At 46.1% G+C, this 26,452-nt stretch overlaps 1 protein-coding gene across 1 annotated transcript in view; it reads right to left on the minus strand.

Moving 5' to 3' along the window:
• Nucleotides 1-4: 4 nt before the first annotated feature.
• Nucleotides 5-26,452, minus strand: part of LOC134744449 (ATP-binding cassette sub-family C member 10) — a 42,395-nt gene continuing 15,947 nt past the window's right edge. The window contains exons 11-23 of the mRNA XM_063678264.1: nucleotides 26,249-26,371; nucleotides 24,534-24,647; nucleotides 23,910-24,089; nucleotides 22,766-22,905; nucleotides 20,396-20,881; nucleotides 19,932-20,064; nucleotides 19,232-19,405; nucleotides 10,871-11,077; nucleotides 4,682-4,809; nucleotides 4,285-4,376; nucleotides 3,200-3,394; nucleotides 2,358-2,589; nucleotides 5-1,755 (exon numbers count right to left, since the gene is read on the minus strand). Of these exons, the coding sequence (XP_063534334.1) occupies nucleotides 1,507-1,755; nucleotides 2,358-2,589; nucleotides 3,200-3,394; nucleotides 4,285-4,376; nucleotides 4,682-4,809; nucleotides 10,871-11,077; nucleotides 19,232-19,405; nucleotides 19,932-20,064; nucleotides 20,396-20,881; nucleotides 22,766-22,905; nucleotides 23,910-24,089; nucleotides 24,534-24,647; nucleotides 26,249-26,371 (2,453 nt within the window). The 3' untranslated portion in view covers nucleotides 5-1,506. The remainder of the gene's footprint in view (nucleotides 1,756-2,357; nucleotides 2,590-3,199; nucleotides 3,395-4,284; nucleotides 4,377-4,681; nucleotides 4,810-10,870; nucleotides 11,078-19,231; nucleotides 19,406-19,931; nucleotides 20,065-20,395; nucleotides 20,882-22,765; nucleotides 22,906-23,909; nucleotides 24,090-24,533; nucleotides 24,648-26,248; nucleotides 26,372-26,452) is intronic.

The raw sequence follows: 26,452 nt of genomic DNA on the forward strand, positions 1-26,452 counted from the left end.
TGTATTGCATATAAAAATATAATATCACAAGGGAAACTAGGACAAGATAACATAATTCAATTAACAAAGTAATTATCTTACAACTAGTTTCGTATTACATTTATTATATAAGGAAGTCATGAGGTCGAATTTAGTTTAATTGACTAAGGTTTTAACTAATTATTGGATTTTTTGATAATTTCAGTCAGTTCAGTGCTTTGTTTACAATTTAATAAAGTCAAGAACAATATTACCAATTAGTATTATTTTAGTTTTATACTTTTATCTGAAAATAATAATCTCTTATATCTGCCAATTAATTTGTCATGTGATTGTTAAATTTTTATTTTTATTTATTTATTTATTTATAAATACGACACTTAAGTTATAATGGAGCAACATGATTCTTGAATACTTACACTAAAACTAAAATTGTATAACATCATAAGTACAGTATGCAAGTAAACTTTGGTAATCACATAACTGTTCTATTATAAATACTTGAATTCATAAGTAAATAATTAACCTAAAAGTACAAATATTCATTCAACATACTCGTAATAATATTATATCACACCATATCTAAGTAATATTTTGCAGACTAGTAATATTTTAGCCTATGCTTGACTTCAAATAGTACTGTTTTCATTTAAATACAAGTTTTTATAATACTTAACGTAAAAGGAATGCCATAATTTGGCCGGTTTTTATTTTTGTATTTTGCCTCTGTGTTTTTACGCGCGCGGCGTCGATTATTTGCATATTGACTTTATTATAACATTTTCGGCGATTAAAGTTAATCTCCGATTTCACTGGTCATGAGCGTGCACCAACTGTGACGTAGGATCCGCCAGTAGTTCAGTAGGCGTGTCAAACTCGAGCAACCTCCCGCTCCCATCACGAGCACTCGAGCACGCCGACCACTCCGTTGACAATCAGGCAAGTAAACCTTGTTTTTGTATTTTGTTTCTGTATTTTTACGCGCGCGTCATAAAAGGCGCGTCATAAAGGAAAAAATCTCAGTATTGAACGTTAATAAGTAATAAGAATAGTAAAACCTTTTTAGTATTCAGTTTATATACAATTTAATTGTTAACACCCTGATACTCTTGCATCTTTTTTTTTTTTTTCATTATTGTTGTTATTGTTTTTGTTCTTGTTTGCACAAATAGCTCTGTTTTACTCTGTAGAAACTTTATTAAACATGTGGTTAAAATATTTTCATTAAGGAAACTGTAAGTCTAGCTTTAAGAAAATTTCCAGTGTTATGTATAACTATAGAAGACTGTTTGTTTCTTAAATAAATAAATAAATAAATAAACTATAGTTCGAAAAGAAATTGTAGAAAATTATTGAGGGCGCCACTTCCTACGTAACTGTCACATTTTTGACGTAAAATACTTAAACATGGCAACAATTTAGTATGGATTTTTTTTCGTTCCTGTTTACTTAATTTCTACTATTTTATGTCGCACTATACCTTCGACTTCGTAATAACATTTGCAACGTTACGGTTAAAGAGATCGATCACTGGTCGTGAGCATGCACCAACGCGTACAACTGCGACGTAGGATCCGCGAGCAACTCGGTTGGCGTGTCAAACTCGAGCAACTTCCCCCCTCCCATGACGAGCACTCTCGAGCACTCGAGCACGCCGAGCACGCGGTGCGCGACGAGGAGCACGGTGGAGCCGCCGAACGCGCTGCGGATCGTGTCGAGGATTAGCCGCTCGGTTTCTTGGTCGAGGTTCGCTGTAGCTTCGTCTATTAGGACGATCTGAAATTAAATTGGAAAGTAGTTATTTTTAAATCCAAAATGGAGTGATGACTAACGCTGGGCAATACCTCACAAGGCAAAGCCTATGTCTAATAGTTAATGTCTTTCAGCTGATGTTTTTTTTTTTTTTTTTTAATTTATTTAGGAAACAAACAGTCACATACAGATAAGTTTAAACTTGCAGATATACAATAAGACCTATAGTTCCATTAATTATAACATACTGATATTGATAACAAGTAGAAACAGGGCTTGTTCGGCACTGCCTATAAATAGGAAGATACACAGAATATGATGTAAAATTATGATTATATTTTTTTATCTTTCGATATAAACAGTCCTCTGCTAGCCAGGTAGGTATTCGAATTTGAATTGCTATCTAACGCGCCAGTATGGTATCTTCAGCCCCACATCTTGCTATATCATGTTATATCTTCGCGTCACGACTATAGAAGTATAAATAACCTTAGCTCTTTGCAGGAGCGCCCTCGCAATGCTCAGTAGTTGTGCTAAATCCTCGCCCGCACGGTGTCCTCGGCATCGCATCGTTCTAGAGCTCGCCATAAGTATTTCCGCATTAATAGTATAGGTTTACAACCAACCTTAGCTCTCTGTAGCAGCGCCCTCGCAAGGCACAGCAACTGTGCCAGGCCCCTCGACAACGGCGCGGCGGGGGCAGCCAAGCCTCCGCGCGCACGCAGCGCGTCCTCGGCGCCGCACCGCTCCAGAGCGCGCCACACCTCAGCGTCCGAGTGCTGCCGGAGCGGGTCCACGTTCTCGCGGACGCTGCCCGTGAAGATGAAGGGTTCTTGCGGGATCATGCCTATCCGGGACCTGAGAGACGAATGGAATATTATGTAATCTCTATTAAATCCCTTCTAGTGATAGGCGATTTTGATATTGTTCATTTCGAATTAAATAAACATAAATTCTCATTCCAAGAGAATCCAAAATGAAATATTCTATGTGGGATAAGCCGGAGCAAGTGTTACGAAAATGGGTACCGCATCTATGTATTTAAACAAGTTCCTTCTATAACACTGATATTCACGCTTTTTGTCTTAAATACCGACTTGGCCTGGCCGTATTTTTGCGCGAAGCGGAAGTGAAAGGACTCTTGTCACTCTTGTGACATACTGATGTACTCTTTACTGCACACTTCAATACAAGAAATAATACAGCTCCTGTACCTGAGCGCGTGCAGCTGCAGCGTGTGCACGGGCACGCCGTCCACCACCACCCTGCCGGCCGCGGTGGGCGCCAGCTGCAGGACGGCGTGCAGCAGCGAGCTCTGCCGGTGCACCACCCTCCCTGTACCTGAGCGCGTGCAGCTGCAGCGTGTGCACAGGCACGCCGTCCACCACCACCCTGCCGGCCGCGGTGGGCGCCAGCTGCAGGACGGCGTGCAGCAGCGAGCTCTGCCGGTGCACCACCCTCCCTGTACCTGAGCGCGTGCAGCTGCAGCGTGTGCACGGGCACGCCGTCCACCACCACCCTGCCGGCCGCGGTGGGCGCCAGCTGCAGGACGGCGTGCAGCAGCGAGCTCTTGCCGGCGCCGGTGCGGCCGACGACGCCGAGCTTCTCGCCCGGGTAGCTGGAGAACGTGACGCCGCGCAACGCCGCGCCGCGACCGTCGCGACTGGAATATCACAAATCACTCAATTACAAGACATATTTCTTCACTTGACGACCCCAGCTGCGGACTGCCCCGCGCCCCCCGCGCCCGCCCCATCAGCGCGCGCGCAACGAGCGACGAGGCGGGCGGCGCGGGCAGTGCACGAAGTACAGCCGCCGCGGACACTCGTGCCTGAGGAAGGATTCCCGACTAATCCGAAACATGTCGCCTAAAGCGACTAAAAATAATAGTGACTGAAACCGTACTGATCTACATATTTTAACATATACACGATGAAATTTAATCGTTGATCAGGAACCAATTTTTCTAATAGATATCAATACCTTCGAACATAGAGTAACTTATACTAGAGCGGTACTGTCATAGTAAATTTTGTAACCCCAGTAAATTCACTGCCATCTGTCGACACACTTTAAAACTAAAAATAAATATTTATAAAAATACGATAAAATGTATTTAAATATGGATAAATGATTTTTTTTATTTGCATTAATTATTTTTATGAATTTGACCCATGTTCTTTCACTGATATGCGTTAAATTGTTAAATAACAAACGAAACCGTCAACGCCATCTATACGACAGTAGGCCAAAGCTAGTGGCGCCCTCTGAACGAGGATAAAATTTTCTTGATTTTCGAGGCACGTTTTTTCCTTAGACTGTATCCATCTATTACGGAGTTATATCTATCTTTGCCTTCGAATGAAGTACCTATCCCACTAGAGTTTACTAGACCTTAGCCGATTTGCTAAAAAGACGCTTATTAATTGAACTTTTTAACTATAAATACGCTTAAACAAATAGAGGCACCCAACCGACTGTGCCAATTAACAGTATGGTAAAGTTTTGTCAAAAAAATACCTAAGTAAAAAATGATTTAAATTGATTACCTACCTGTAATTAAGATGGACATCCTCGAAGCTGACGACGCCCTGCGAGGGCCAACCGTAAGGCGGCGGCTCGCCGTCAGTTTTCTCACTCTCCACCTAAAACAACCGACTATATTGTTAGGTACCGCCTATACGATTGCACTGCAATTCAATTCAATTAAAGAGTCCCTAAAGTACGGCATGCTGAATCTGATGCTCAAGTCCTTACTTTTGACCCGCGTAAAGGAAAGCCAAAGGCCATGTAATATTATCCCGCCCGCGAGGAAGCCGTAGGGCAAACGTAGCCTTCGGGTCGAAAAGTCTACAAATCGCTGATTTAATTGAATAATGTCGCTTTTATACTCCTACAATATTTTTATGGTGTAATTTTCATTCAAGATAAACTTTCAGCTTAATTCTACCTGCGTAATGTACTCGCCGACGCGCTCGACGGCGATCATCTCTCGCTCGGTCTCAGTGAAGGAGTTGAGCACGTTTGCGAGTATGGATGTCATGGACAGCGCGTAGGAGATCGCCAGACCCACGAGACCTAGACGGAAAATTAAAAATAAAGCCAGTCAAGTAGGAATTATAAATTTCAAAAATTTCGTTTAACTTTTTTTTACAACGTTATTGAAAAGACACTCCTAAAACCTGGACAGGGAGCTTTCTTTTCGGCTGTATCTTGATCTAAGTCGCACGAAACATCGCTTTTCGTCACACTAGATTAATTAAATTAGACAGATGCAAGTTAATTCTTGTCGCGTAGGAAGATAATACATGCTTTAGTTCTGGGGGTGCGTAGCGTGCTGTATATAGATCAAACGGTTAAAGTTAGAAGCCCAGCCCCTGCCTCCCCTGACAACTCAATACATCGTCACTAGGTAAGACATACCCGGGTCTAAAGCGTGAGTGGTACGCTGCACAGCAGCCAGCAAAGCAACAGCGGCCATACAGGCGCCACCACAAGCTTGAAGCCTGTTACTAAGAAGGTTAAAGATAAAGACATACCTGGGTCTAAAGCGTGAGTGGCGCGCTGCATAGCAGCCAGCAACGCAGCAGCGGCCACACAGGCGCCAGCACAAGCTTGCAGCCTCAGGCCGAGCCACTGAGCGGCGGCGGCGCCACAGAGCGCGGCGCGCTGCCACGCCTCGACCAGCTCCTCGCCGCGGTCGGCCCAGCGCGGCCCGGTGCTATACCTGCTGTCACGAGGAAGGCTAAAGATAAAGACATACCTGGGTCTAAAGCGTGAGTGGCGCGCTGCATAGCAGCCAGCAACGCAGCAGCGGCCACACAGGCGCCAGCACAAGCTTGCAGCCTCAGGCCGAGCCACTGAGCGGCGGCGGCGCCACAGAGCGCGGCGCGCTGCCACGCCTCGACCAGCTCCTCGCCGCGGTCGGCCCAGCGCGGCCCGGTGCTATACCTGCTGTCACGAGGAAGGCTAAAGATAAAGACATACCTGGGTCTAAAGCGTGAGTGGCGCGCTGCATAGCAGCCAGCAACGCAGCAGCGGCCACACAGGCGCCAGCACAAGCTTGCAGCCTCAGGCCGAGCCACTGAGCGGCGGCGGCGCCACAGAGCGCGGCGCGCTGCCACGCCTCGACCAGCTCCTCGCCGCGGTCGGCCCAGCGCGGCCCGGTGCTATACCTGCTGTCACGAGGAAGGCTAAAGATAAAGACATACCTGGGTCTAAAGCGTGAGTGGCGCGCTGCATAGCAGCCAGCAACGCAGCAGCGGCCACACAGGCGCCAGCACAAGCTTGCAGCCTCAGGCCGAGCCACTGAGCGGCGGCGGCGCCACAGAGCGCGGCGCGCTGCCACGCCTCGACCAGCTCCTCGCCGCGGTCGGCCCAGCGCGGCCCGGTGCTATACCTGCTGTCACGAGGAAGGCTAAAGATAAAGACATACCTGGGTCTAAAGCGTGAGTGGCGCGCTGCATAGCAGCCAGCAACGCAGCAGCGGCCACACAGGCGCCAGCACAAGCTTGCAGCCTCAGGCCGAGCCACTGAGCGGCGGCGGCGCCACAGAGCGCGGCGCGCTGCCACGCCTCGACCAGCTCCTCGCCGCGGTCGGCCCAGCGCGGCCCGGTGCTATACCTGCTGTCACGAGGAAGGCTAAAGATAAAGACATACCTGGGTCTAAAGCGTGAGTGGCGCGCTGCATAGCAGCCAGCAACGCAGCAGCGGCCACACAGGCGCCAGCACAAGCTTGCAGCCTCAGGCCGAGCCACTGAGCGGCGGCGGCGCCACAGAGCGCGGCGCGCTGCCACGCCTCGACCAGCTCCTCGCCGCGGTCGGCCCAGCGCGGCCCGGTGCTATACCTGCTGTCACGAGGAAGGCTAAAGATAAAGACATACCTGGGTCTAAAGCGTGAGTGGCGCGCTGCATAGCAGCCAGCAACGCAGCAGCGGCCACACAGGCGCCAGCACAAGCTTGCAGCCTCAGGCCGAGCCACTGAGCGGCGGCGGCGCCACAGAGCGCGGCGCGCTGCCACGCCTCGACCAGCTCCTCGCCGCGGTCGGCCCAGCGCGGCCCGGTGCTATACCTGCTGTCACGAGGAAGGCTAAAGATAAAGACATACCTGGGTCTAAAGCGTGAGTGGCGCGCTGCATAGCAGCCAGCAACGCAGCAGCGGCCACACAGGCGCCAGCACAAGCTTGCAGCCTCAGGCCGAGCCACTGAGCGGCGGCGGCGCCACAGAGCGCGGCGCGCTGCCACGCCTCGACCAGCTCCTCGCCGCGGTCGGCCCAGCGCGGCCCGGTGCTATACCTGCTGTCACGAGGAAGGCTAAAGATAAAGACATACCTGGGTCTAAAGCGTGAGTGGCGCGCTGCATAGCAGCCAGCAACGCAGCAGCGGCCACACAGGCGCCAGCACAAGCTTGCAGCCTCAGGCCGAGCCACTGAGCGGCGGCGGCGCCACAGAGCGCGGCGCGCTGCCACGCCTCGACCAGCTCCTCGCCGCGGTCGGCCCAGCGCGGCCCGGTGCTATACCTGCTGTCACGAGGAAGGCTAAAGATAAAGACATACCTGGGTCTAAAGCGTGAGTGGCGCGCTGCATAGCAGCCAGCAACGCAGCAGCGGCCACACAGGCGCCAGCACAAGCTTGCAGCCTCAGGCCGAGCCACTGAGCGGCGGCGGCGCCACAGAGCGCGGCGCGCTGCCACGCCTCGACCAGCTCCTCGCCGCGGTCGGCCCAGCGCGGCCCGGTGCTATACCTGCTGTCACGAGGAAGGCTAAAGATAAAGACATACCTGGGTCTAAAGCGTGAGTGGCGCGCTGCATAGCAGCCAGCAACGCAGCAGCGGCCACACAGGCGCCAGCACAAGCTTGCAGCCTCAGGCCGAGCCACTGAGCGGCGGCGGCGCCACAGAGCGCGGCGCGCTGCCACGCCTCGACCAGCTCCTCGCCGCGGTCGGCCCAGCGCGGCCCGGTGCTATACCTGCTGTCACGAGGAAGGCTAAAGATAAAGACATACCTGGGTCTAAAGCGTGAGTGGCGCGCTGCATAGCAGCCAGCAACGCAGCAGCGGCCACACAGGCGCCAGCACAAGCTTGCAGCCTCAGGCCGAGCCACTGAGCGGCGGCGGCGCCACAGAGCGCGGCGCGCTGCCACGCCTCGACCAGCTCCTCGCCGCGGTCGGCCCAGCGCGGCCCGGTGCTATACCTGCTGTCACGAGGAAGGCTAAAGATAAAGACATACCTGGGTCTAAAGCGTGAGTGGCGCGCTGCATAGCAGCCAGCAACGCAGCAGCGGCCACACAGGCGCCAGCACAAGCTTGCAGCCTCAGGCCGAGCCACTGAGCGGCGGCGGCGCCACAGAGCGCGGCGCGCTGCCACGCCTCGACCAGCTCCTCGCCGCGGTCGGCCCAGCGCGGCCCGGTGCTATACCTGCTGTCACGAGGAAGGCTAAAGATAAAGACATACCTGGGTCTAAAGCGTGAGTGGCGCGCTGCATAGCAGCCAGCAACGCAGCAGCGGCCACACAGGCGCCAGCACAAGCTTGCAGCCTCAGGCCGAGCCACTGAGCGGCGGCGGCGCCACAGAGCGCGGCGCGCTGCCACGCCTCGACCAGCTCCTCGCCGCGGTCGGCCCAGCGCGGCCCGGTGCTATACCTGCTGTCACGAGGAAGGCTAAAGATAAAGACATACCTGGGTCTAAAGCGTGAGTGGCGCGCTGCATAGCAGCCAGCAACGCAGCAGCGGCCACACAGGCGCCAGCACAAGCTTGCAGCCTCAGGCCGAGCCACTGAGCGGCGGCGGCGCCACAGAGCGCGGCGCGCTGCCACGCCTCGACCAGCTCCTCGCCGCGGTCGGCCCAGCGCGGCCCGGTGCTATACCTGCTGTCACGAGGAAGGCTAAAGATAAAGACATACCTGGGTCTAAAGCGTGAGTGGCGCGCTGCATAGCAGCCAGCAACGCAGCAGCGGCCACACAGGCGCCAGCACAAGCTTGCAGCCTCAGGCCGAGCCACTGAGCGGCGGCGGCGCCACAGAGCGCGGCGCGCTGCCACGCCTCGACCAGCTCCTCGCCGCGGTCGGCCCAGCGCGGCCCGGTGCTATACCTGCTGTCACGAGGAAGGCTAAAGATAAAGACATACCTGGGTCTAAAGCGTGAGTGGCGCGCTGCATAGCAGCCAGCAACGCAGCAGCGGCCACACAGGCGCCAGCACAAGCTTGCAGCCTCAGGCCGAGCCACTGAGCGGCGGCGGCGCCACAGAGCGCGGCGCGCTGCCACGCCTCGACCAGCTCCTCGCCGCGGTCGGCCCAGCGCGGCCCGGTGCTATACCTGCTGTCACGAGGAAGGCTAAAGATAAAGACATACCTGGGTCTAAAGCGTGAGTGGCGCGCTGCATAGCAGCCAGCAACGCAGCAGCGGCCACACAGGCGCCAGCACAAGCTTGCAGCCTCAGGCCGAGCCACTGAGCGGCGGCGGCGCCACAGAGCGCGGCGCGCTGCCACGCCTCGACCAGCTCCTCGCCGCGGTCGGCCCAGCGCGGCCCGGTGCTATACCTGCTGTCACGAGGAAGGCTAAAGATAAAGACATACCTGGGTCTAAAGCGTGAGTGGCGCGCTGCATAGCAGCCAGCAACGCAGCAGCGGCCACACAGGCGCCAGCACAAGCTTGCAGCCTCAGGCCGAGCCACTGAGCGGCGGCGGCGCCACAGAGCGCGGCGCGCTGCCACGCCTCGACCAGCTCCTCGCCGCGGTCGGCCCAGCGCGGCCCGGTGCTATACCTGCTGTCACGAGGAAGGCTAAAGATAAAGACATACCTGGGTCTAAAGCGTGAGTGGCGCGCTGCATAGCAGCCAGCAACGCAGCAGCGGCCACACAGGCGCCAGCACAAGCTTGCAGCCTCAGGCCGAGCCACTGAGCGGCGGCGGCGCCACAGAGCGCGGCGCGCTGCCACGCCTCGACCAGCTCCTCGCCGCGGTCGGCCCAGCGCGGCCCGGTGCTATACCTGCTGTCACGAGGAAGGCTAAAGATAAAGACATACCTGGGTCTAAAGCGTGAGTGGCGCGCTGCATAGCAGCCAGCAACGCAGCAGCGGCCACACAGGCGCCAGCACAAGCTTGCAGCCTCAGGCCGAGCCACTGAGCGGCGGCGGCGCCACAGAGCGCGGCGCGCTGCCACGCCTCGACCAGCTCCTCGCCGCGGTCGGCCCAGCGCGGCCCGGTGCTATACCTGCTGTCACGAGGAAGGCTAAAGATAAAGACATACCTGGGTCTAAAGCGTGAGTGGCGCGCTGCATAGCAGCCAGCAACGCAGCAGCGGCCACACAGGCGCCAGCACAAGCTTGCAGCCTCAGGCCGAGCCACTGAGCGGCGGCGGCGCCACAGAGCGCGGCGCGCTGCCACGCCTCGACCAGCTCCTCGCCGCGGTCGGCCCAGCGCGGCCCGGTGCTATACCTGCTGTCACGAGGAAGGCTAAAGATAAAGACATACCTGGGTCTAAAGCGTGAGTGGCGCGCTGCATAGCAGCCAGCAACGCAGCAGCGGCCACACAGGCGCCAGCACAAGCTTGCAGCCTCAGGCCGAGCCACTGAGCGGCGGCGGCGCCACAGAGCGCGGCGCGCTGCCACGCCTCGACCAGCTCCTCGCCGCGGTCGGCCCAGCGCGGCCCGGTGCTATACCTGCTGTCACGAGGAAGGCTAAAGATAAAGACATACCTGGGTCTAAAGCGTGAGTGGCGCGCTGCATAGCAGCCAGCAACGCAGCAGCGGCCACACAGGCGCCAGCACAAGCTTGCAGCCTCAGGCCGAGCCACTGAGCGGCGGCGGCGCCACAGAGCGCGGCGCGCTGCCACGCCTCGACCAGCTCCTCGCCGCGGTCGGCCCAGCGCGGCCCGGTGCTATACCTGCTGTCACGAGGAAGGCTAAAGATAAAGACATACCTGGGTCTAAAGCGTGAGTGGCGCGCTGCATAGCAGCCAGCAACGCAGCAGCGGCCACACAGGCGCCAGCACAAGCTTGCAGCCTCAGGCCGAGCCACTGAGCGGCGGCGGCGCCACAGAGCGCGGCGCGCTGCCACGCCTCGACCAGCTCCTCGCCGCGGTCGGCCCAGCGCGGCCCGGTGCTATACCTGCTGTCACGAGGAAGGCTAAAGATAAAGACATACCTGGGTCTAAAGCGTGAGTGGCGCGCTGCATAGCAGCCAGCAACGCAGCAGCGGCCACACAGGCGCCAGCACAAGCTTGCAGCCTCAGGCCGAGCCACTGAGCGGCGGCGGCGCCACAGAGCGCGGCGCGCTGCCACGCCTCGACCAGCTCCTCGCCGCGGTCGGCCCAGCGCGGCCCGGCGCCGAGCGCGCGGATTGTCGATAAACCTGGACGGACCATTTACTTTAGAAGGAAACATCGATAGGTTCAATATCGGAGATCCAGTAGGTATACATGATGGATTTTCTTATTGGGTCAGTGGGGGCAGCTACCAGATCCCGTGCTGCTACGCGAAAACGGTCTTAGAAGACCTTCCCTCGATTTCAAATTAATAAAGATTGGCGTTTATACTTTTTGGAAAAAACATACAGGGTGCGAGAAAAAGGTCATTTTTGACAAACTTTTTTTTTATGCCAATCGATCCCATTACTATCCAGGATCGAAAGCTTGTATGACACCAAAAAAAAATTACGTCTACAAAAGCCACAAATCGAGGAAAAATAGCATGTGAAAAATTAAAAGTTTTCATTTCATTACAAATTGTATCATATGAAAATGAAAATTAAAATGAAAATTTATTAATAACATTAGGTTACAGGTCAGGGTTGTATAAGATTTGAAATTCGTACAGTATCAATAAATACAGTATACATATACCTATGAGTATATTACACAATCAATTTGTATGTCACAATGTTACAATTATAAGTACATTTTATTCTTATAGTTAATTTTATTTAGGTACATCAATAATTTCACTGGAAAAATATTCATCTATGTCATACAATGGGGGCATTTCACGTCAAGCGGGCAGCAAAAAAATTGACAGGTTCTGGATTTTGTTCATAGTTGGATTAATTGGACCTATATGTGAATTAAAAAATTTGGCATCATTACTTTTTTAATATATTGCTTCGTTAAAAATTTATACGCATTTGAAAAAACTACAAAATTTGAGGAACGGATTTTTTAAAAATTATTATTGCAATTCTTTCAGTGGATTTAATTATAACTAAATAGTGATTATTTGAGAATATTAGTTGATTTCTTTGAAAATTTATAAAAAAAGTTTTTTTTATCTTTTTTTCATATAACAAACCGGAAGTTAGTATTAAATATCTTTTTTTTTCCAACTTCGCATTTTTTTATATTTTTTATTTTTACACAATAATGTAGCTTATGGTGTACTTATGTCCTATATTTTTTTTTATAATGGCATCTCGATTGGTTTTAAAGATTCATGAAGTAATTCTAAAGTACTGCGCGACGCTCCGTACTGAGAGGTAGTTCTATGTGGCAGTCTTTAATGGCCAATTACGGGTTTTTTTACTTTTGCGTAACGGAATTAAAGCAATAAACAATATTTCATCGGTTAAGATGTAGAAAAGCTAATGATGTATTATTCAATCGTGCCTTGTAGCGCTATCACTGACCATACCACTGACCATATCTTGGAACTGAAAACAAAACGTTTATGTTTTAACAAAACGCTAGAGGTAACTTAATAACTATAGCTAGGTTTAGGCGGGGTATGTCACATGCTTAAGAGGTCACTTTCGAGTTAGGTCACGTTCTGAGGACGTCACTTTCTGTACGTCACATTCTGAGTTCGTCACATTCTGAGTACGTCACTTTCTGAGGCCCTCGCTTTCTGAGTTCGTCACTTTCTGAGTACGTCACTTTTATAGCAAAGTAATATTTAAGCGTATACCTGCATTAACAATGGATACCAGCAATCATATTAGCTGTACGGCATAAAAACGGCCGTATGCCGTACAGCTGTTATGATTGCTGGTATCCATTGTTCATGCAGGTATACGCTTTAATCTTACTATGCTATAAAAGTGACGTACTCAGAAAGCGAGGGCTTCAGAAAGTGGCGTTCACAGAAAGTGACGTCCTCAGAAAGTGCCGTTCTCAGAAAGTAACGTACTCAGAATGTGACGAGCTCGGAATGTGACAAACTCAGAATGTGACGTACAGAAAGTGACGTCCTCAGAACGTGACCTAACTCGAAAGTGACCTCTTAAGCATGTGACATACCCCGCCTAAACCTAGCTATAGTTATTAAGTTACCTCTAGCGTTTTGTTAAAACATAAACGTTTTGTTTTCAGTTCCAAGATATGGTCAGTGGTATGGTCAGTGATAGCGCTACAAGGCACGATTGAATAATACATCATTAGCTTTTCTACATCTTAACCGATGAAATATTGTTTATTGCTTTAATTCCGTTACGCAAAAGTAAAAAAACCCGTAATTGGCCATTAAAGACTGCCACATAGAACTACCTCTCAGTACGGAGCGTCGCGCAGTACTTTAGAATTACTTCATGAATCTTTAAAACCAATCGAGATGCCATTATAAAAAAAAATATAGGACATAAGTACACCATAAGCTACATTATTGTGTAAAAATAAAAAATATAAAAAAATGCGAAGTTGGAAAAAAAAAGATATTTAATACTAACTTCCGGTTTGTTATATGAAAAAAAGATAAAAAAAACTTTTTTTATAAATTTTCAAAGAAATCAACTAATATTCTCAAATAATCACTATTTAGTTATAATTAAATCCACTGAAAGAATTGCAATAATAATTTTTAAAAAATCCGTTCCTCAAATTTTGTAGTTTTTTCAAATGCGTATAAATTTTTAACGAAGCAATATATTAAAAAAGTAATGATGCCAAATTTTTTAATTCACATATAGGTCCAATTAATCCAACTATGAACAAAATCCAGAACCTGACAATTTTTTTGCTGCCCGCTTGACGTGAAATGCCCCAATGGTGATTTTAGTAACCAGTGCTTTAATCTACTTTTAAAATTATGGAAGGAAGGTGCATCCCTGATACTTTTAGGTAGGTGGTTGTATATACGTGGGCCAAGTACATAGGCTGATCGTCCACTTTTCGCTAACTTATGTGGCACAGATGCGAGGCAGCCCGCGTTCTTGTTACTACGCAGATGACGATTTAGATTAACCTGTTTCACAGTAAATTTGTTCGTGTTGGCGTGGGTGAATGTCGCTATTTGCTGAATAAGTACACAGGGTAGTGTTAGTATACTGTATTCTGTGAAATACTGACGAGCAGAGACGTCATCAGAGACACACGCTATTGCGCGTACGGCTCGTTTCTGTAATGAGAACACTCGACGCCAGTCAGCGGCTCCACCCCACAGCTCGGTGCCGTACGAAATGAGCGAGTGCACAGTTGCAAAATAGCATGGAAAAAGTTTTCCTCGATTTGTGGCTTTTCTAGCAGTAATTAGTAATTAGGCCCATACAAGCTTTTAATCCTGGATAGATAGATAGATAGATAGATAAGATAGATAAAACGTTTATTTGGATGCTGCAAAACACACAATTTTAGTGTAAAGTATAAGTAGGTACATTGCAGTCAGAACAAAACTTAACTACTAAATTAAATTAACAAAAATTTTTTTACTTAAACACGAAATATTAGTTTTTAGTGGTTAGCTGCACGCTGTGTGCATTGCAGCAACAACAAAAGGGTTCCGACTCAGCTATACGCTCCACTCTATTGAGCGGAGCACTGATATTCTGCCGGAACCCAGATCACGTTACAGTTAGGTAAATATGACGGTGATAAGTATACGGTACTGTAAAAAGTGTGTAGTTGAGTGGTGTTAGAAAGTTCTGAAATAAAATACATAAATAAAACAGAAAATAAGCATAAACATAGAAATAAAAATAGTAGTGGCCATAAAATAAGAGTGAGAAAGCGCGAAAGGTTCGGTACAAGATCTCATAGCAATACCGATTAGATCCTGAAATCAGCAACCAAAAAGCCGTATGGTATCCCTGTTTTTTGTTTTTCAAGCAGTATCTTTTTAAACTGGTGTTTAAAAGTTTGCTTATTTTTGAGCCGTCTTACAGGTGGAGGGATATTATTCCAGCATTTGGTCGCGAGATACCGGAAACAACCGGTAAATGCAATCGTTCTATGAGGGTACATTTCTAAGAGACAACGCCGAGTTGACCTAGTGTCATAGGATAGTAATGGAATCGATTGGCATCCAAAAAACAAGCAATCTGGTAGCTGCCCTTACTGACCCAATAAGAAAATCTGTAGTTTTTTAATATCCAGCAGTGCCATCTACAGTGTTTGTTTAAATATGGAACTGTGATGTTCCAAATATGTTTTTGATATGAATCGCTGTCATGTCATTCTGTCACACAATAAATAGTCTTCGGTTAACATGCACGTATTTCAATTATAGGTTATGGGCTTTTTAAATTGATAAATACGGGGGGTTTAGTCAAGTATTAGATTGCTAGTTTATAGTGTATCGTGTGTGATATATTGTGAGTGCGATCTGTGACAGAAATCCGAAGATGTCGTCACCAAACTATGTGGCGAATGTGCCCAAGTTACGTGGCCGAGAGAACTATTGTGAATGGGTTTTCGCGGCAGAGAATTTTCTTATCCTAGACGGCACGCAGAAGTTTATTACGCGTAAGCCAGAAACTACGGGTACAGAAGTTGCCGATGACGAAAAAGCCCGTGCGAAATTGATTTTGACAATCGATCCTTCCTTGTATGTCCATGTAAAAGGCGTCACAACTACGGTTGAATTGTGGACTAAACTCAAAAGCTTATTTGACGACTCCGGTTTCGAGAGAAAAATTACGTTGTTACGAAATTTGATTTCCATAAGACTCGAAAATTCGACTTCGATGTCAGAATACGTAACGAAAATGGTTGCAAATGGTCAAAAATTAAGTGGTACGGGTTTTGCAATAAGTGATGAATGGATCGGCTCGCTATTGTTAGCAGGTTTGCCTGAGAAATATTCCCCGATGATCATGGCAATAGAGCATTCCGGCATTTCTATCACGACAGACGCCATCAAAACAAAGCTTTTAGACATGGAAGAGAAAAATTCAAATTTGACAAGGAATGGGAACGAGACTGAGAATGCGTTCGCGAGTACGTCAAGTTACCAACATAACAAGAAGAATAAAACAAAGATTGTCTGTGGTAAACAGAATGGCGGCGAAATGACAAAAGTCAGAAATGTCAATGTCAAATGTTTTCGATGCAAGGAATTCGGACATTATCGAAACCAGTGCCCAAATATCGAAAAAAATAGTACACGAAAACAGTCGAATGCATTCAGTGCTGTGTTTTTAAGTGCCGATTTCAAGAAAAATGATTATTACATCGATAGCGGCGCTAGTACCCATTTTACGGCGAATGAAAGTTGGGTTATGAATGCATCGTACGAGCCGGCTACTAGCGAGATAGTTGTAGCAAATAAGGCATGTTTGCCAGTGTTGTGCTCCGGAAACGTACAGATTGTGACTGTGACTCCCGACAGTGAATTCGACATAACCGTTGAAGATGTTTTATGTGTACCGAGTTTAACTACGAACCTGTTATCGGTAAGCCAACTGATAAAGAAAGGTAATAAAGTAGACTTCACTAAAACAGGTTGTAAGATTTACAACAGAAGTGGACAGCTTGTTGCTACGGCTGCTTTAACAAACGGCGTTTACAAATTGAATGTGCCAGAAAATACGTCCAACGTTGCTATGGCAGTGTCTGCCGAGACCTGGCATCGTCGTCTCGCACATGTTAATGGCTCATACATGGCGAAAATGAAGGATGCAGTGGAAGGTTTCAGTATTGGCGACAAGATTGACATCAGTAAATGCAAGGTATGTTGTGAAGGCAAACAATGCAGACTGCCATTTCCTAACAATTGCAATAGAAGTGATGATTTACTGAATGTTATTCATATGGATATAGCTGGTCCAATGGAAGTGACATCTCTTGGAGGATCACGTTATTATTTGCTATTTGTGGATGACTATAGTCGTATGGCATTTATATATTTTTTGAAAGAGAAAAGTCAAGCTCTGGATTGTTTCATAGAATTTAAAGCCAAAGTTGAAAATGAACTTGACAAAAAGATCAAGATTATAAGGAGTGATAATGGTCTTGAATTTTGCAGCAAGAAGTTCAGCGAGTTCCTGAAGGTAAATGGGATACTGCATCAACGGACAAACCCTTATTCGCCTGAACAAAACGGGTTGTGCGAACGCCAGAATCGTGTTGTGTGTGAGAAGGCTAGATGCTTATTGTTTGATGCTGAGCTTCCCACAAAATTCTGGGCAGAAGCATGTAGTTGTGCAGTTTACCTAAGGAACAGGACAATCGCTTCGGGATTGAACAACAAAACTCCTTTTGAAATGTGGACAGGGACCAAGCCAGACCTAAGTCACCTAAGAATCTTCGGCAGTACTGTCATGGTCCACATTCCCAAAGAGAAAAGGTTGAAATGGCAGAAAAAGTCTAAGGAAGCTATCCTAATGGGTTACCCAGAAGGGGTCAAAGGATACAGACTATTCGATCCTGAAAAGAAAACTTTTTTCACAGCAAGAGATGTAAAGATTATTGAAAAATCAGAGAAATATTGTCAAATTGAAGTTCAAGAACAGAATATACAGAAAGCTGATATAGGCTGTCAAAGTTCAGTGGGGGATGAGAGTCCAGATACATGCAGAACTTTGACCGATAGTGAGTATGAGAATCCAGATACCACAACTGAGAATGTTTCAGCTCCTGAGAATGTTCCTGCTCCTGAGAGGATCGGACCAATTCTAAGAACAGCTGAACAAAGAAAACCGCCTGAAAGGTATGGCATTTCAAATCTATGTTCAGATGCTAGTAAGATGGATGATGCCAGTGGTCTTTCACTATCAGAGGCTTTGCGCGGACCAGAGAAAGAGCAATGGAGACATGCTATGGCAGAAGAGTTAAAAAGTTTTGAAGAAAACCAGGCCTGGGAGCTTGTCAGCGTTCCAAAAGACTCTAGTGTCGTAAAGTGCAAGTGGGTACTTAAGAAGAAGTACGATAGTGAGGGCAATGTGCGGTTCCGAGCCAGGTTAGTAGCCAAGGGCTATACTCAGAAGTACGGAGTGGACTATGAGGAAACCTTCGCGCCAGTGGTAAGGCATACAACTCTCAGACTTTTATTTGCTTTATCTGTGCAATTAAATTTAGATATTTCTCATTTAGATGTGACTACTGCTTTCCTGAACGGCTATCTTGAGGAGGATATTTATATGGAGAAGCCAGAAGGCTTTCCTTCATCTGAAGGTAAAGGGCAGGTGCTTAAGTTGAAGCGAGCCATATATGGTCTTAAACAATCCTCAAGGGCGTGGTACAGGAGGGTAGATGATTGCTTAACCGAGTATGGTTATACTAGGTCTAAACTTGAACCTTGCTTATATGTGAAAAATGATAATGGTTTGACTGTAGTAGCTCTATATGTTGACGATTTCTTTGTGTTTTCTAATAATGAAGAGGAAACCAAAAGTTTGAAACAGGTACTGTCTTCACATTTTAAATTAAAAGATCTTGGTCAGGTCAAACAGTGTTTAGGTATGAATGTGTGTGTTGATAAAGAAAATAATGTAATAACTTTAGATCAGGAGGATTATGTTGACAAGTTGTTGCATAAGTTCAATATGACAGACTGTAACACTGCTCAAACTCCTATGGAGGAAAGATTGAACTTAGATAAAGGTGAGAGCTGTGATACTGAATTACCTTATCAACAACTCATTGGTAGTCTCATGTATCTAGCGGTTTTGACGCGGCCTGACATTGCGTTTAGTGTAGGGTATCTGAGCCAGTTTAATAACTGTCATGGTAGAGAACACTGGGCTCATGCCAAACGTGTTTTGCGTTATCTCAAGAAAACAAAACACTATTGCCTCAGGTATAGTAGTGAGTCTGATTCAAAGCTTACCGGGTTTGTTGATGCTGACTGGGGCAGTAATGTTCTTGATAGGAGGTCCTATTCAGGATTTTGTTTCACTTTGTCTGGTAGTGTAGTTTCATGGTGCAGTAAGAAACAGAATAGCGTGTCCTTGAGCAGTTGTGAATCAGAATATATTAGTATTTCTGAATGTATTAAAGAAGCTATGTACTTAAGGTCATTGTACCATGAAATTACAAATAAGATGTCATTAATTACAGATTATAGTTGTTAATTAATATTTGTTGATATGAATCGCTGTCATATCATTCTGTCACACAATAAATAGTCTTCGGTTAACATGCACGTATTTCAATTATAAAATCCAACCTGTATAGTGTACTTTACAAGTAGGAAAAACGGTAGAATGCAAGTCGGATATCGCCAATTTTGCTTTGTATTACAGAACTTTTTGTGTAATTCTATACTGTCACTAAGTTTTTGTAAGTTGTCAATGTCCAAATTTCCAATGTGTTGCTAACAAAATAATAGGGTTATAAATCTAAAAACTGACGGGGAAATTGTATACCTTCTAGCGTATCGTTGAAATGTGCGTACACGGGCGATAGAGTAACGCTCTGCAGCCGCTTGAGTTGTCGAGATGTGACGCGGTATAAACGCTGCAAGCTGTAGTAGATGAATGCCACGGGAACCACGCCCGCTAGTAACCAGGGAAGCCCGTATACCGTCACTGCGACCGCCCCTGAGTAGAGAAACATTAAGAAAAAAAAAGCTAGTAGAGTTTACTTTATAATACAAGATCTATTGAAAAAAACAAATGTTAATAAACCGTCGAATTTATTCTGTCGTGAGTAATAATAACATTAAACTAATTATACGGTTTAACTCACATATTTTTGTTCACTTGCGCAACCCAACCCCAACGACCACGCTGCGCAGCCAATATGCTTGAATGATGCTTGAATTGCTTTCCGAAATATGTCGCGCAAGATCGTAAAGACAAAAAATACATGAATTAAACCACAGAATAAATAATAGTAATAGTAGAAGGTTCACTCCCTAACAAAACGCGTTTACTACGCGCAAGGTGGCGCAAGCACGAGCACGCGTCCGTTCCATAGCGGTGCGCGGCAATTACTATGGCTAGACACCAAAATTGGTGTGGGCCGCGTGTACTTGTAGCAACGCGACGAAATCGCGGAGTGAGTTACGCATGGTTAACCAGTAAAATGAGCTTAATTAATGGTAATAAACCGATTTTGACTTACCTACTAAACCGAATACTTGAGCTAAAAATATGTTCATAATAAATGGCAGCGAGTCGTCAACTGTATACGTGTCAGATGAGAAGCGATTGAGAATCCGCCCCGTCGGGGTCACGTCAAAGAATTTTATTTTTGCCTAAAACAACGGGATAAAAATGATAAATGTATTAATTTAAATTTATGCATTCAAAGTATGAGAAAAAGCCTCCATTGTTAATGTATTATGGTGTTATTCATAAACGCGTTACTGGCCTGAATTAGCTATTCATCGTTTATCTTTATCTGTAATTTTGATTTATGTATTTGTAAGAAAGGGATAAAACATAATTTAAATAACTCAGGTCCTAAAGTTTTATGAATAAGGGAGTTATAGTTTTACTCAGTAAAATGGTCTCGTGTCTAAAAACAAACCATCAAGCAATTCGTAAAAATGATCGTAAATTATTATTTACTAGTAGGTTGCTCACCTTTGTCACGACTCTAAGAAGGATCTTATGTATCCTAGCGGCCGCTTGCACGCCGCCGTAAGCGAACAGGAACGCTCGCATCACCGTAAACAACAAATTTAATCCCGCTAGTCCAAAATACACTCCCAAATAGAAGTCATCGTCATAACTCGGCGTCACATTCGCTGGCGCTTGAAGTCCTATAGTTGGCGTAACGTTACGATCCAAGTGGCTGATAAACTGTTGTGACATGTTCATTATCGTGTCAATAACAGTATCTATAGCGTTAAATCCGTGGTCTAAAGTGGTTGTGTTCTCGTGGGCGGTGGTCTCGGTGATGTTGCGCGATTTGTTGCGCACCCAGAAGGTGAGCCACACGAAGGTGAAGTTCTGGGAGAGTTGCATGAGGATGAGGGAGAGAATTATGGCGATGGAGAGGAAGAAACCGACGGAGCGGAGGTACAGGCCTAGCACCCACCAGCCGACTGTGCCTTCCGACATCGCTTCCTAGAATAAACAAATGATATGTAAAAGCCTGCCTTAATCCTTGCCACGGCGCCAATATGTAAATTATTTGTCATATTTTTTTAAAAATTTCCTAAGGAAAATAACTATAATGATTTGCAAAATTAATATATAAAAGCATGCCCCATAACAACTAACCAGATTAAACGCATGCGTTAACGGAATGTATGAAAAATGACAATGCGCTTACGCTTACCGCGTAAAACAATATAGTGTCATTAGATTATCTAAATTTTAAATTTTTCCTACATTCCGTTGATCGCCTGCGTTTGTCGCATAAAACAACCGCGCGCTTTAAAACTAGATACAATAACAATCCTGGTCACGGCACCAAAATGTAAATTATTTGTATGCTTCTATTTTATTTTCAAAGGAATATAACTAATTAGGTCAACTGGAAGAGATCCCTCAAAGGGATAAGTTCGCCTTTGTACTTCTCTTTTCCTAATTGTATGTAATTTTTTTGGCAGTTTAGGCATCGAAGCCACAATTGAAAATTGTGTAAAAATATTTGAAATTTGAAAATATTTGGCTTTTAAATTAATCAAATTAAATATTTTAAAGCATAAACAAAAAAAAATATAAACGTCAGTATTTTCAAAGTAAAACTCATTTATACTTGGTTCGTATGAATTAGTGACATAATAATAAAAAAATCAGAATCCATAACTCCCGCGGTAACAATATAGACCTTTATCCTTTAGTACACCTACATGGCTGCATGAAATAAGATCATTTTCGAGCAAGTGTGATGAAAAGGTATTTATTGGTTGCGTGAGTTGCGTCTTAGTATTAGTAAAGCTCAGGTTCAAAAGATTGGTGCAGCCTTTTTGCGAAAGTTTTTGTGAAAACGACTGTCATCTGAACTTATATTTTAGCGGAGGATAGAAGACTATTGAGAGATTCGGTTTCCTTATGACGCTGCATCAACGATACAAAAACGTACTGCGTTCTAATATCCATAAGCAGAGGCCGGAATATTTGCGCAAACCAAAAGACTGTCGCAATCTTGCCAGAGTTAGAAACATTTTTTTATCGATATCGATAGTTGTGTAATAGAAGAAAAAGACGGTCAACCAAATAAATAAATAAATGTGAGGTTAGTATACAAAGTTTAATAGTATACATAAATGGCTTTATAGTGATAAACGAAACTAGACCCGGGTATGTCCTTAAACTGCGTCCGGACCCGGATATGTCCTTAAACTACGTCCAAAAGAGAGGTATGGGCACTGTGAATGACATCTCGCTTTGTGTGGTAGGGCACAGGACAGCGGATGTCATTCCAGATCTAGAGCAGAGCCCAACTGGGGAAGTACCTCCACCTTACAGAAAACCGCAGCCAAATAACACTAGACCCTACTCATAGTGTTGTGTTCCTGCCGGTAAGTAAGGTTGCCAGAGCTCAACGAGGGAGAGGAGTGTTAGGGTCGGCAACGCGCGTGTAATATCTCCGGTGTTGCAGGCGTCCATAGGCTACGGTAACTGCTTACCATAAGGCGGGCCGTATGCTTGATTGGCACCGACGTGGTATAAAAACAATAAAAAACTGTTTACTCCCAGAGAATAATAATGATTATCTACTCCTATCACTGTCACAAACTAAATATAATGTCATGTATGTACTGACGTAGATTTCGAAGAAGAAATTGCATCTGTTTCTATATAATTTTATAAAAACCTTACGTAAATTTTCTTATTAAATATTTTTTTTATTTAGTGGTCCGTTCTTTTCTTCCATTACCCAACTATCGATATCGATAAAAAAATGTTTCTAACTCTAGCAAGATTGCGAAAGCCTTTTGTTATGCCGCGAAAATTCTGAGCTCTGTCCATCAGGTAATGAATAGAAGTAATAGAACTTACATCCTCGTCTAAGCTGTTTCGACTGACACTGTCTTGATTGTCCGGTGCGGGCGCGACGGTCTTGGGAGGTTCCTCTTCGAACGCGTCCGAGTCGCTAGGGAGGTACTCCTCGATCTCACTTAGCACCGCTTCTGGAGGTCCTGATAAAAAAAAAAACAATAATATCCCGATATCATGTAGTGACATTAAATAACGATAGTGCAGCGCAGATGGCGCCGCTGAGGCCGTGTTCCATAGACAGTACAGATAATAAAAGGTAAAGTGTGATTTAATTTTAAAAGAAATGGAAGCGCAAAGATGCGCAAATTGTCCTACCTTCATTATGGCGAATCGTTAAAAAGATATAGTGCGACATAAAATAGTAGAAATGAAATAAAATGAAACTAAAAAAATTCCATACTAAATTGTTGCCATTTTTAAGCATTTTACGTCAAAAATGTGACAGTTACGTAGGAAGTGGCGCCCTAAATAATTTTCTACAATTTCTTGTCAGATTATACTAAGAAATGCTGGTGTCACCATTGCCGCGCTTATTCGCTGCTGGGCCTGCTGAAGCGAACAACACGAATGCTGGTGTCAGTATTCGTGTTGTTCGCTTCAGCGATCCAGCACGCAGCGCTTCATTATGTTGAGTTACGCGGTTGTCCACGCCGGCGTATATGTCGTCTCGTAGGTCCACTGTAACATTTATACATGGCGACCCTGCCACAATAACGTACTCACCCAACGCTTGTATCCGGCCGTCATGTATAAGCACCGTTCGTGAACAGCGGGCCAGTATGCGCGGCGATGGTGACACCAGTATTCGTGTTGTTCGCTTTAGCAGGCCCAGCACGCAGCGCTGCATGTTGAGTTACGCGGTTGTCCACGCCGGCGTATATGTCGTCTCGCAGGTCCACTGTAACATTTATACAAGGCGACCCTGCCACAATAACGTACTCACCCAACGCTTGTATCCGGCCGTCATGTATAAGCACCGTTCGTGAACAGCGGGCCAGTATGCGCGGCGATGGTGACACCAGTATTCGTGTTGTTCGCTTCAGCAGGCCCAGCACGCAGCGCTGCTGCCCCCCCGGGTATATGTAGTCTCGCAGGTCCACTGTAACATTTATACATGGCGACCCTGCCACAATAACGTACTCACCCAACGCTTGTATTCGGCCGTCATGTATAAGCACCGTTCGTGAACAGCGGGCCAGTATGCGCGGTGATGGTGACACCAGTATTCGTGTTGTTCGTTTCAGCAGGCCCAGCACGCAGCGCTGCATTATGTGTTGAGCGACGCGCGTGTCCACGCCGGAGAATATGTCGTCTAGTAGATACACTGCAACAAACAGAAAGGGATATATTAGAAAAGATTTATGATTATGACGCCGCCTGGTATATGACAATTGAAAGATGTCCTACATTTTTTTCATGATTGACATCACTTTTGATTATTCGCGATATTTACATATAAGAGTAAATTCATTATAGTTCAAATTGTTGTTTTATTTTTTATTACACACCAGAATTCGCATAAATCAAGTAGAAATATTGCACGTAATTATTAACGTTATGATAGGAAATGACCTCAAAGATCCATCTTCACTCTTGGTTTAGAAAAGCCAAATGACGCGCATATAGTTGGTCAAGCAAATCTTGTCAGTAGAAAAAGGCGCGAAATTCAAATTTTCTATGGGACGATATCCTTTCGCGCCAAATTTTTTTAATTTGCCGCCCTTTTCTACTGAAAAGATTTGCTTGACCAGCTATAGTTTCTAGTTACCTTGCTTGTCCTGATAAACTGCTCGTGCTAGAGCGATGCGCGCGCGCTGGCCGCCGCTGAGCGTGCAGCCGCCCTCGCCCACGTGCGCGCCCCAGCCCACCACGTTCAGGTCCTCTGCGAACACACGCCATGTAACATCTACCTATAAACTGTCCTTAAACTACGTCCAAAAGAGAGGTTTCGATCCCCGTTCAGGCTCCTACTTAAGGGGCCCACTGACTATCAGTCTGCCGGACGATATCGGCCTGTTAGTTGTCAGAACTGTCAAGTTTTTGTTCTAACTGACAGGCCGATATCGTCCTACGGACTGATAGTCAGTGGGCCCCTTTAGTCCAACAACAGTTTGGACAGGGGTCGGAATGGGGTTTATAGTATAGATAATGTGGGTAATTAATTTCTAGTTAGTTTAAGTGTTTTTGTTTAGATTTATATGTACGTGTTTGTTTTAGATTTTAATATTTGATAATGTTTCTTGTATGATGACTGTGTGTTTTTTTATTAAATAAATTTTAATTCATTAAAGAGAGGTGTGGGCGCTGTAAATGTCATCTGGCTTTGTGTGGTAAGGCACAGCACAGCGGATGTCATTCCAAATCGAGAGCAGAGCTCGTTCCCACTATGTCGGATGTCGGAACGATTTTTAATCGGGTGTCGTAGCGGCAGAACATTTTATATGAAGCTGTTCACACACGAACGATAACGATTTTGTGTCAGATACGACATAAAATATCGTGTGTTTTGTCAGCCCTCCGTCCGGAAAAAAATCGTGTCGGCGGCGCTGTTCACATGATGTCGGATGTCGAACCGACCCCGCCCGCGCCGCACCCCCTGCGCCTCCCGCGCGTCAAATGAGAACCTCAAATGGCACCAGCTGCGGTCATGGCCGACAGCCGACTAGTGTGAACAGAGGCACCGACACCCGATTAAAAATCGTCCCGACAGCCGACTAGTGTGAACAGAGGCGCCAACACCCGATTAAAAGTCGGCCCGACATCCGACATAGTGGAAACGAGCTCTAACTGGGGAAGTACCTCCACCTTACAGAAAACCGCAGCCAAATATCACTAAACCCTACTCACTTGACGACCGGTCTGGCCTAGTGGGTAGTGACCCTGCCTGTGAAGCCGATGGTCCTGGGTTCGAATCCCGGTAAGGGCATTTATTTGTGTGATGAGCACAGATATTTGTTCCTGAGTCTTGGGTGTTTTCTATGTATTTATGTATTTGTATATTATATATATCGTTGTCTAAGTACCCACAACACAAGCCTTCTTGAGCTTACTGTGGGACTTAGTCAATCTGTGTGAGAATGTCCTATATTTATTTATTTATTTATTTATTTATTTATTTTTATTTATAGTGTTGTGTTCCTGCCGGTGCGAACTGCGAAAGGTTGCCAGAGCTCAACGAGGGAGCTCTGGAGTTGCAGGCGTAAATATTTATGAGTTTTATGACGTTCCATTCCTAAATCTCCATAAGGATCCTTTTGTCATGGAACGCCACATTTGTAATTTACGTGTAAGCAAGACTTAAGATTGTTTTGTAATGTATCTATGTAATAAATATTTATTTACCAACAATTCCTTTTAAATGGTTAAGGTATTATTTCTAATTATAAACTTTATATAATACGCAGTTGTGTACATAAAGTTTAATATGAATATTAAAAAAAGGGTTCCAAACGTTAGAACGAACAAATAGCTTTTATTACTTACCAGTAAGAGCACAAGCTTCAATAACTGTCTGGAATTTAGTCTCATCGTATGGCTTGCCGAATAAAATGTTATCCCGGATTGTTCCCCGTATCAACCACGGTTTCTGAGACACGTAGCCAAAACCTAAAAAGTTACATAACAATTACTATAATTAGCCAAATTAGTCCTTATTTAAAAGAACTTTTTTTTTATCTCAGCACAAAC

Source organism: Cydia strobilella, chromosome 1 (assembly GCF_947568885.1).
Source record: "Cydia strobilella chromosome 1, ilCydStro3.1, whole genome shotgun sequence".
Taxonomy (NCBI): Eukaryota; Metazoa; Arthropoda; class Insecta; order Lepidoptera; family Tortricidae; genus Cydia; species Cydia strobilella.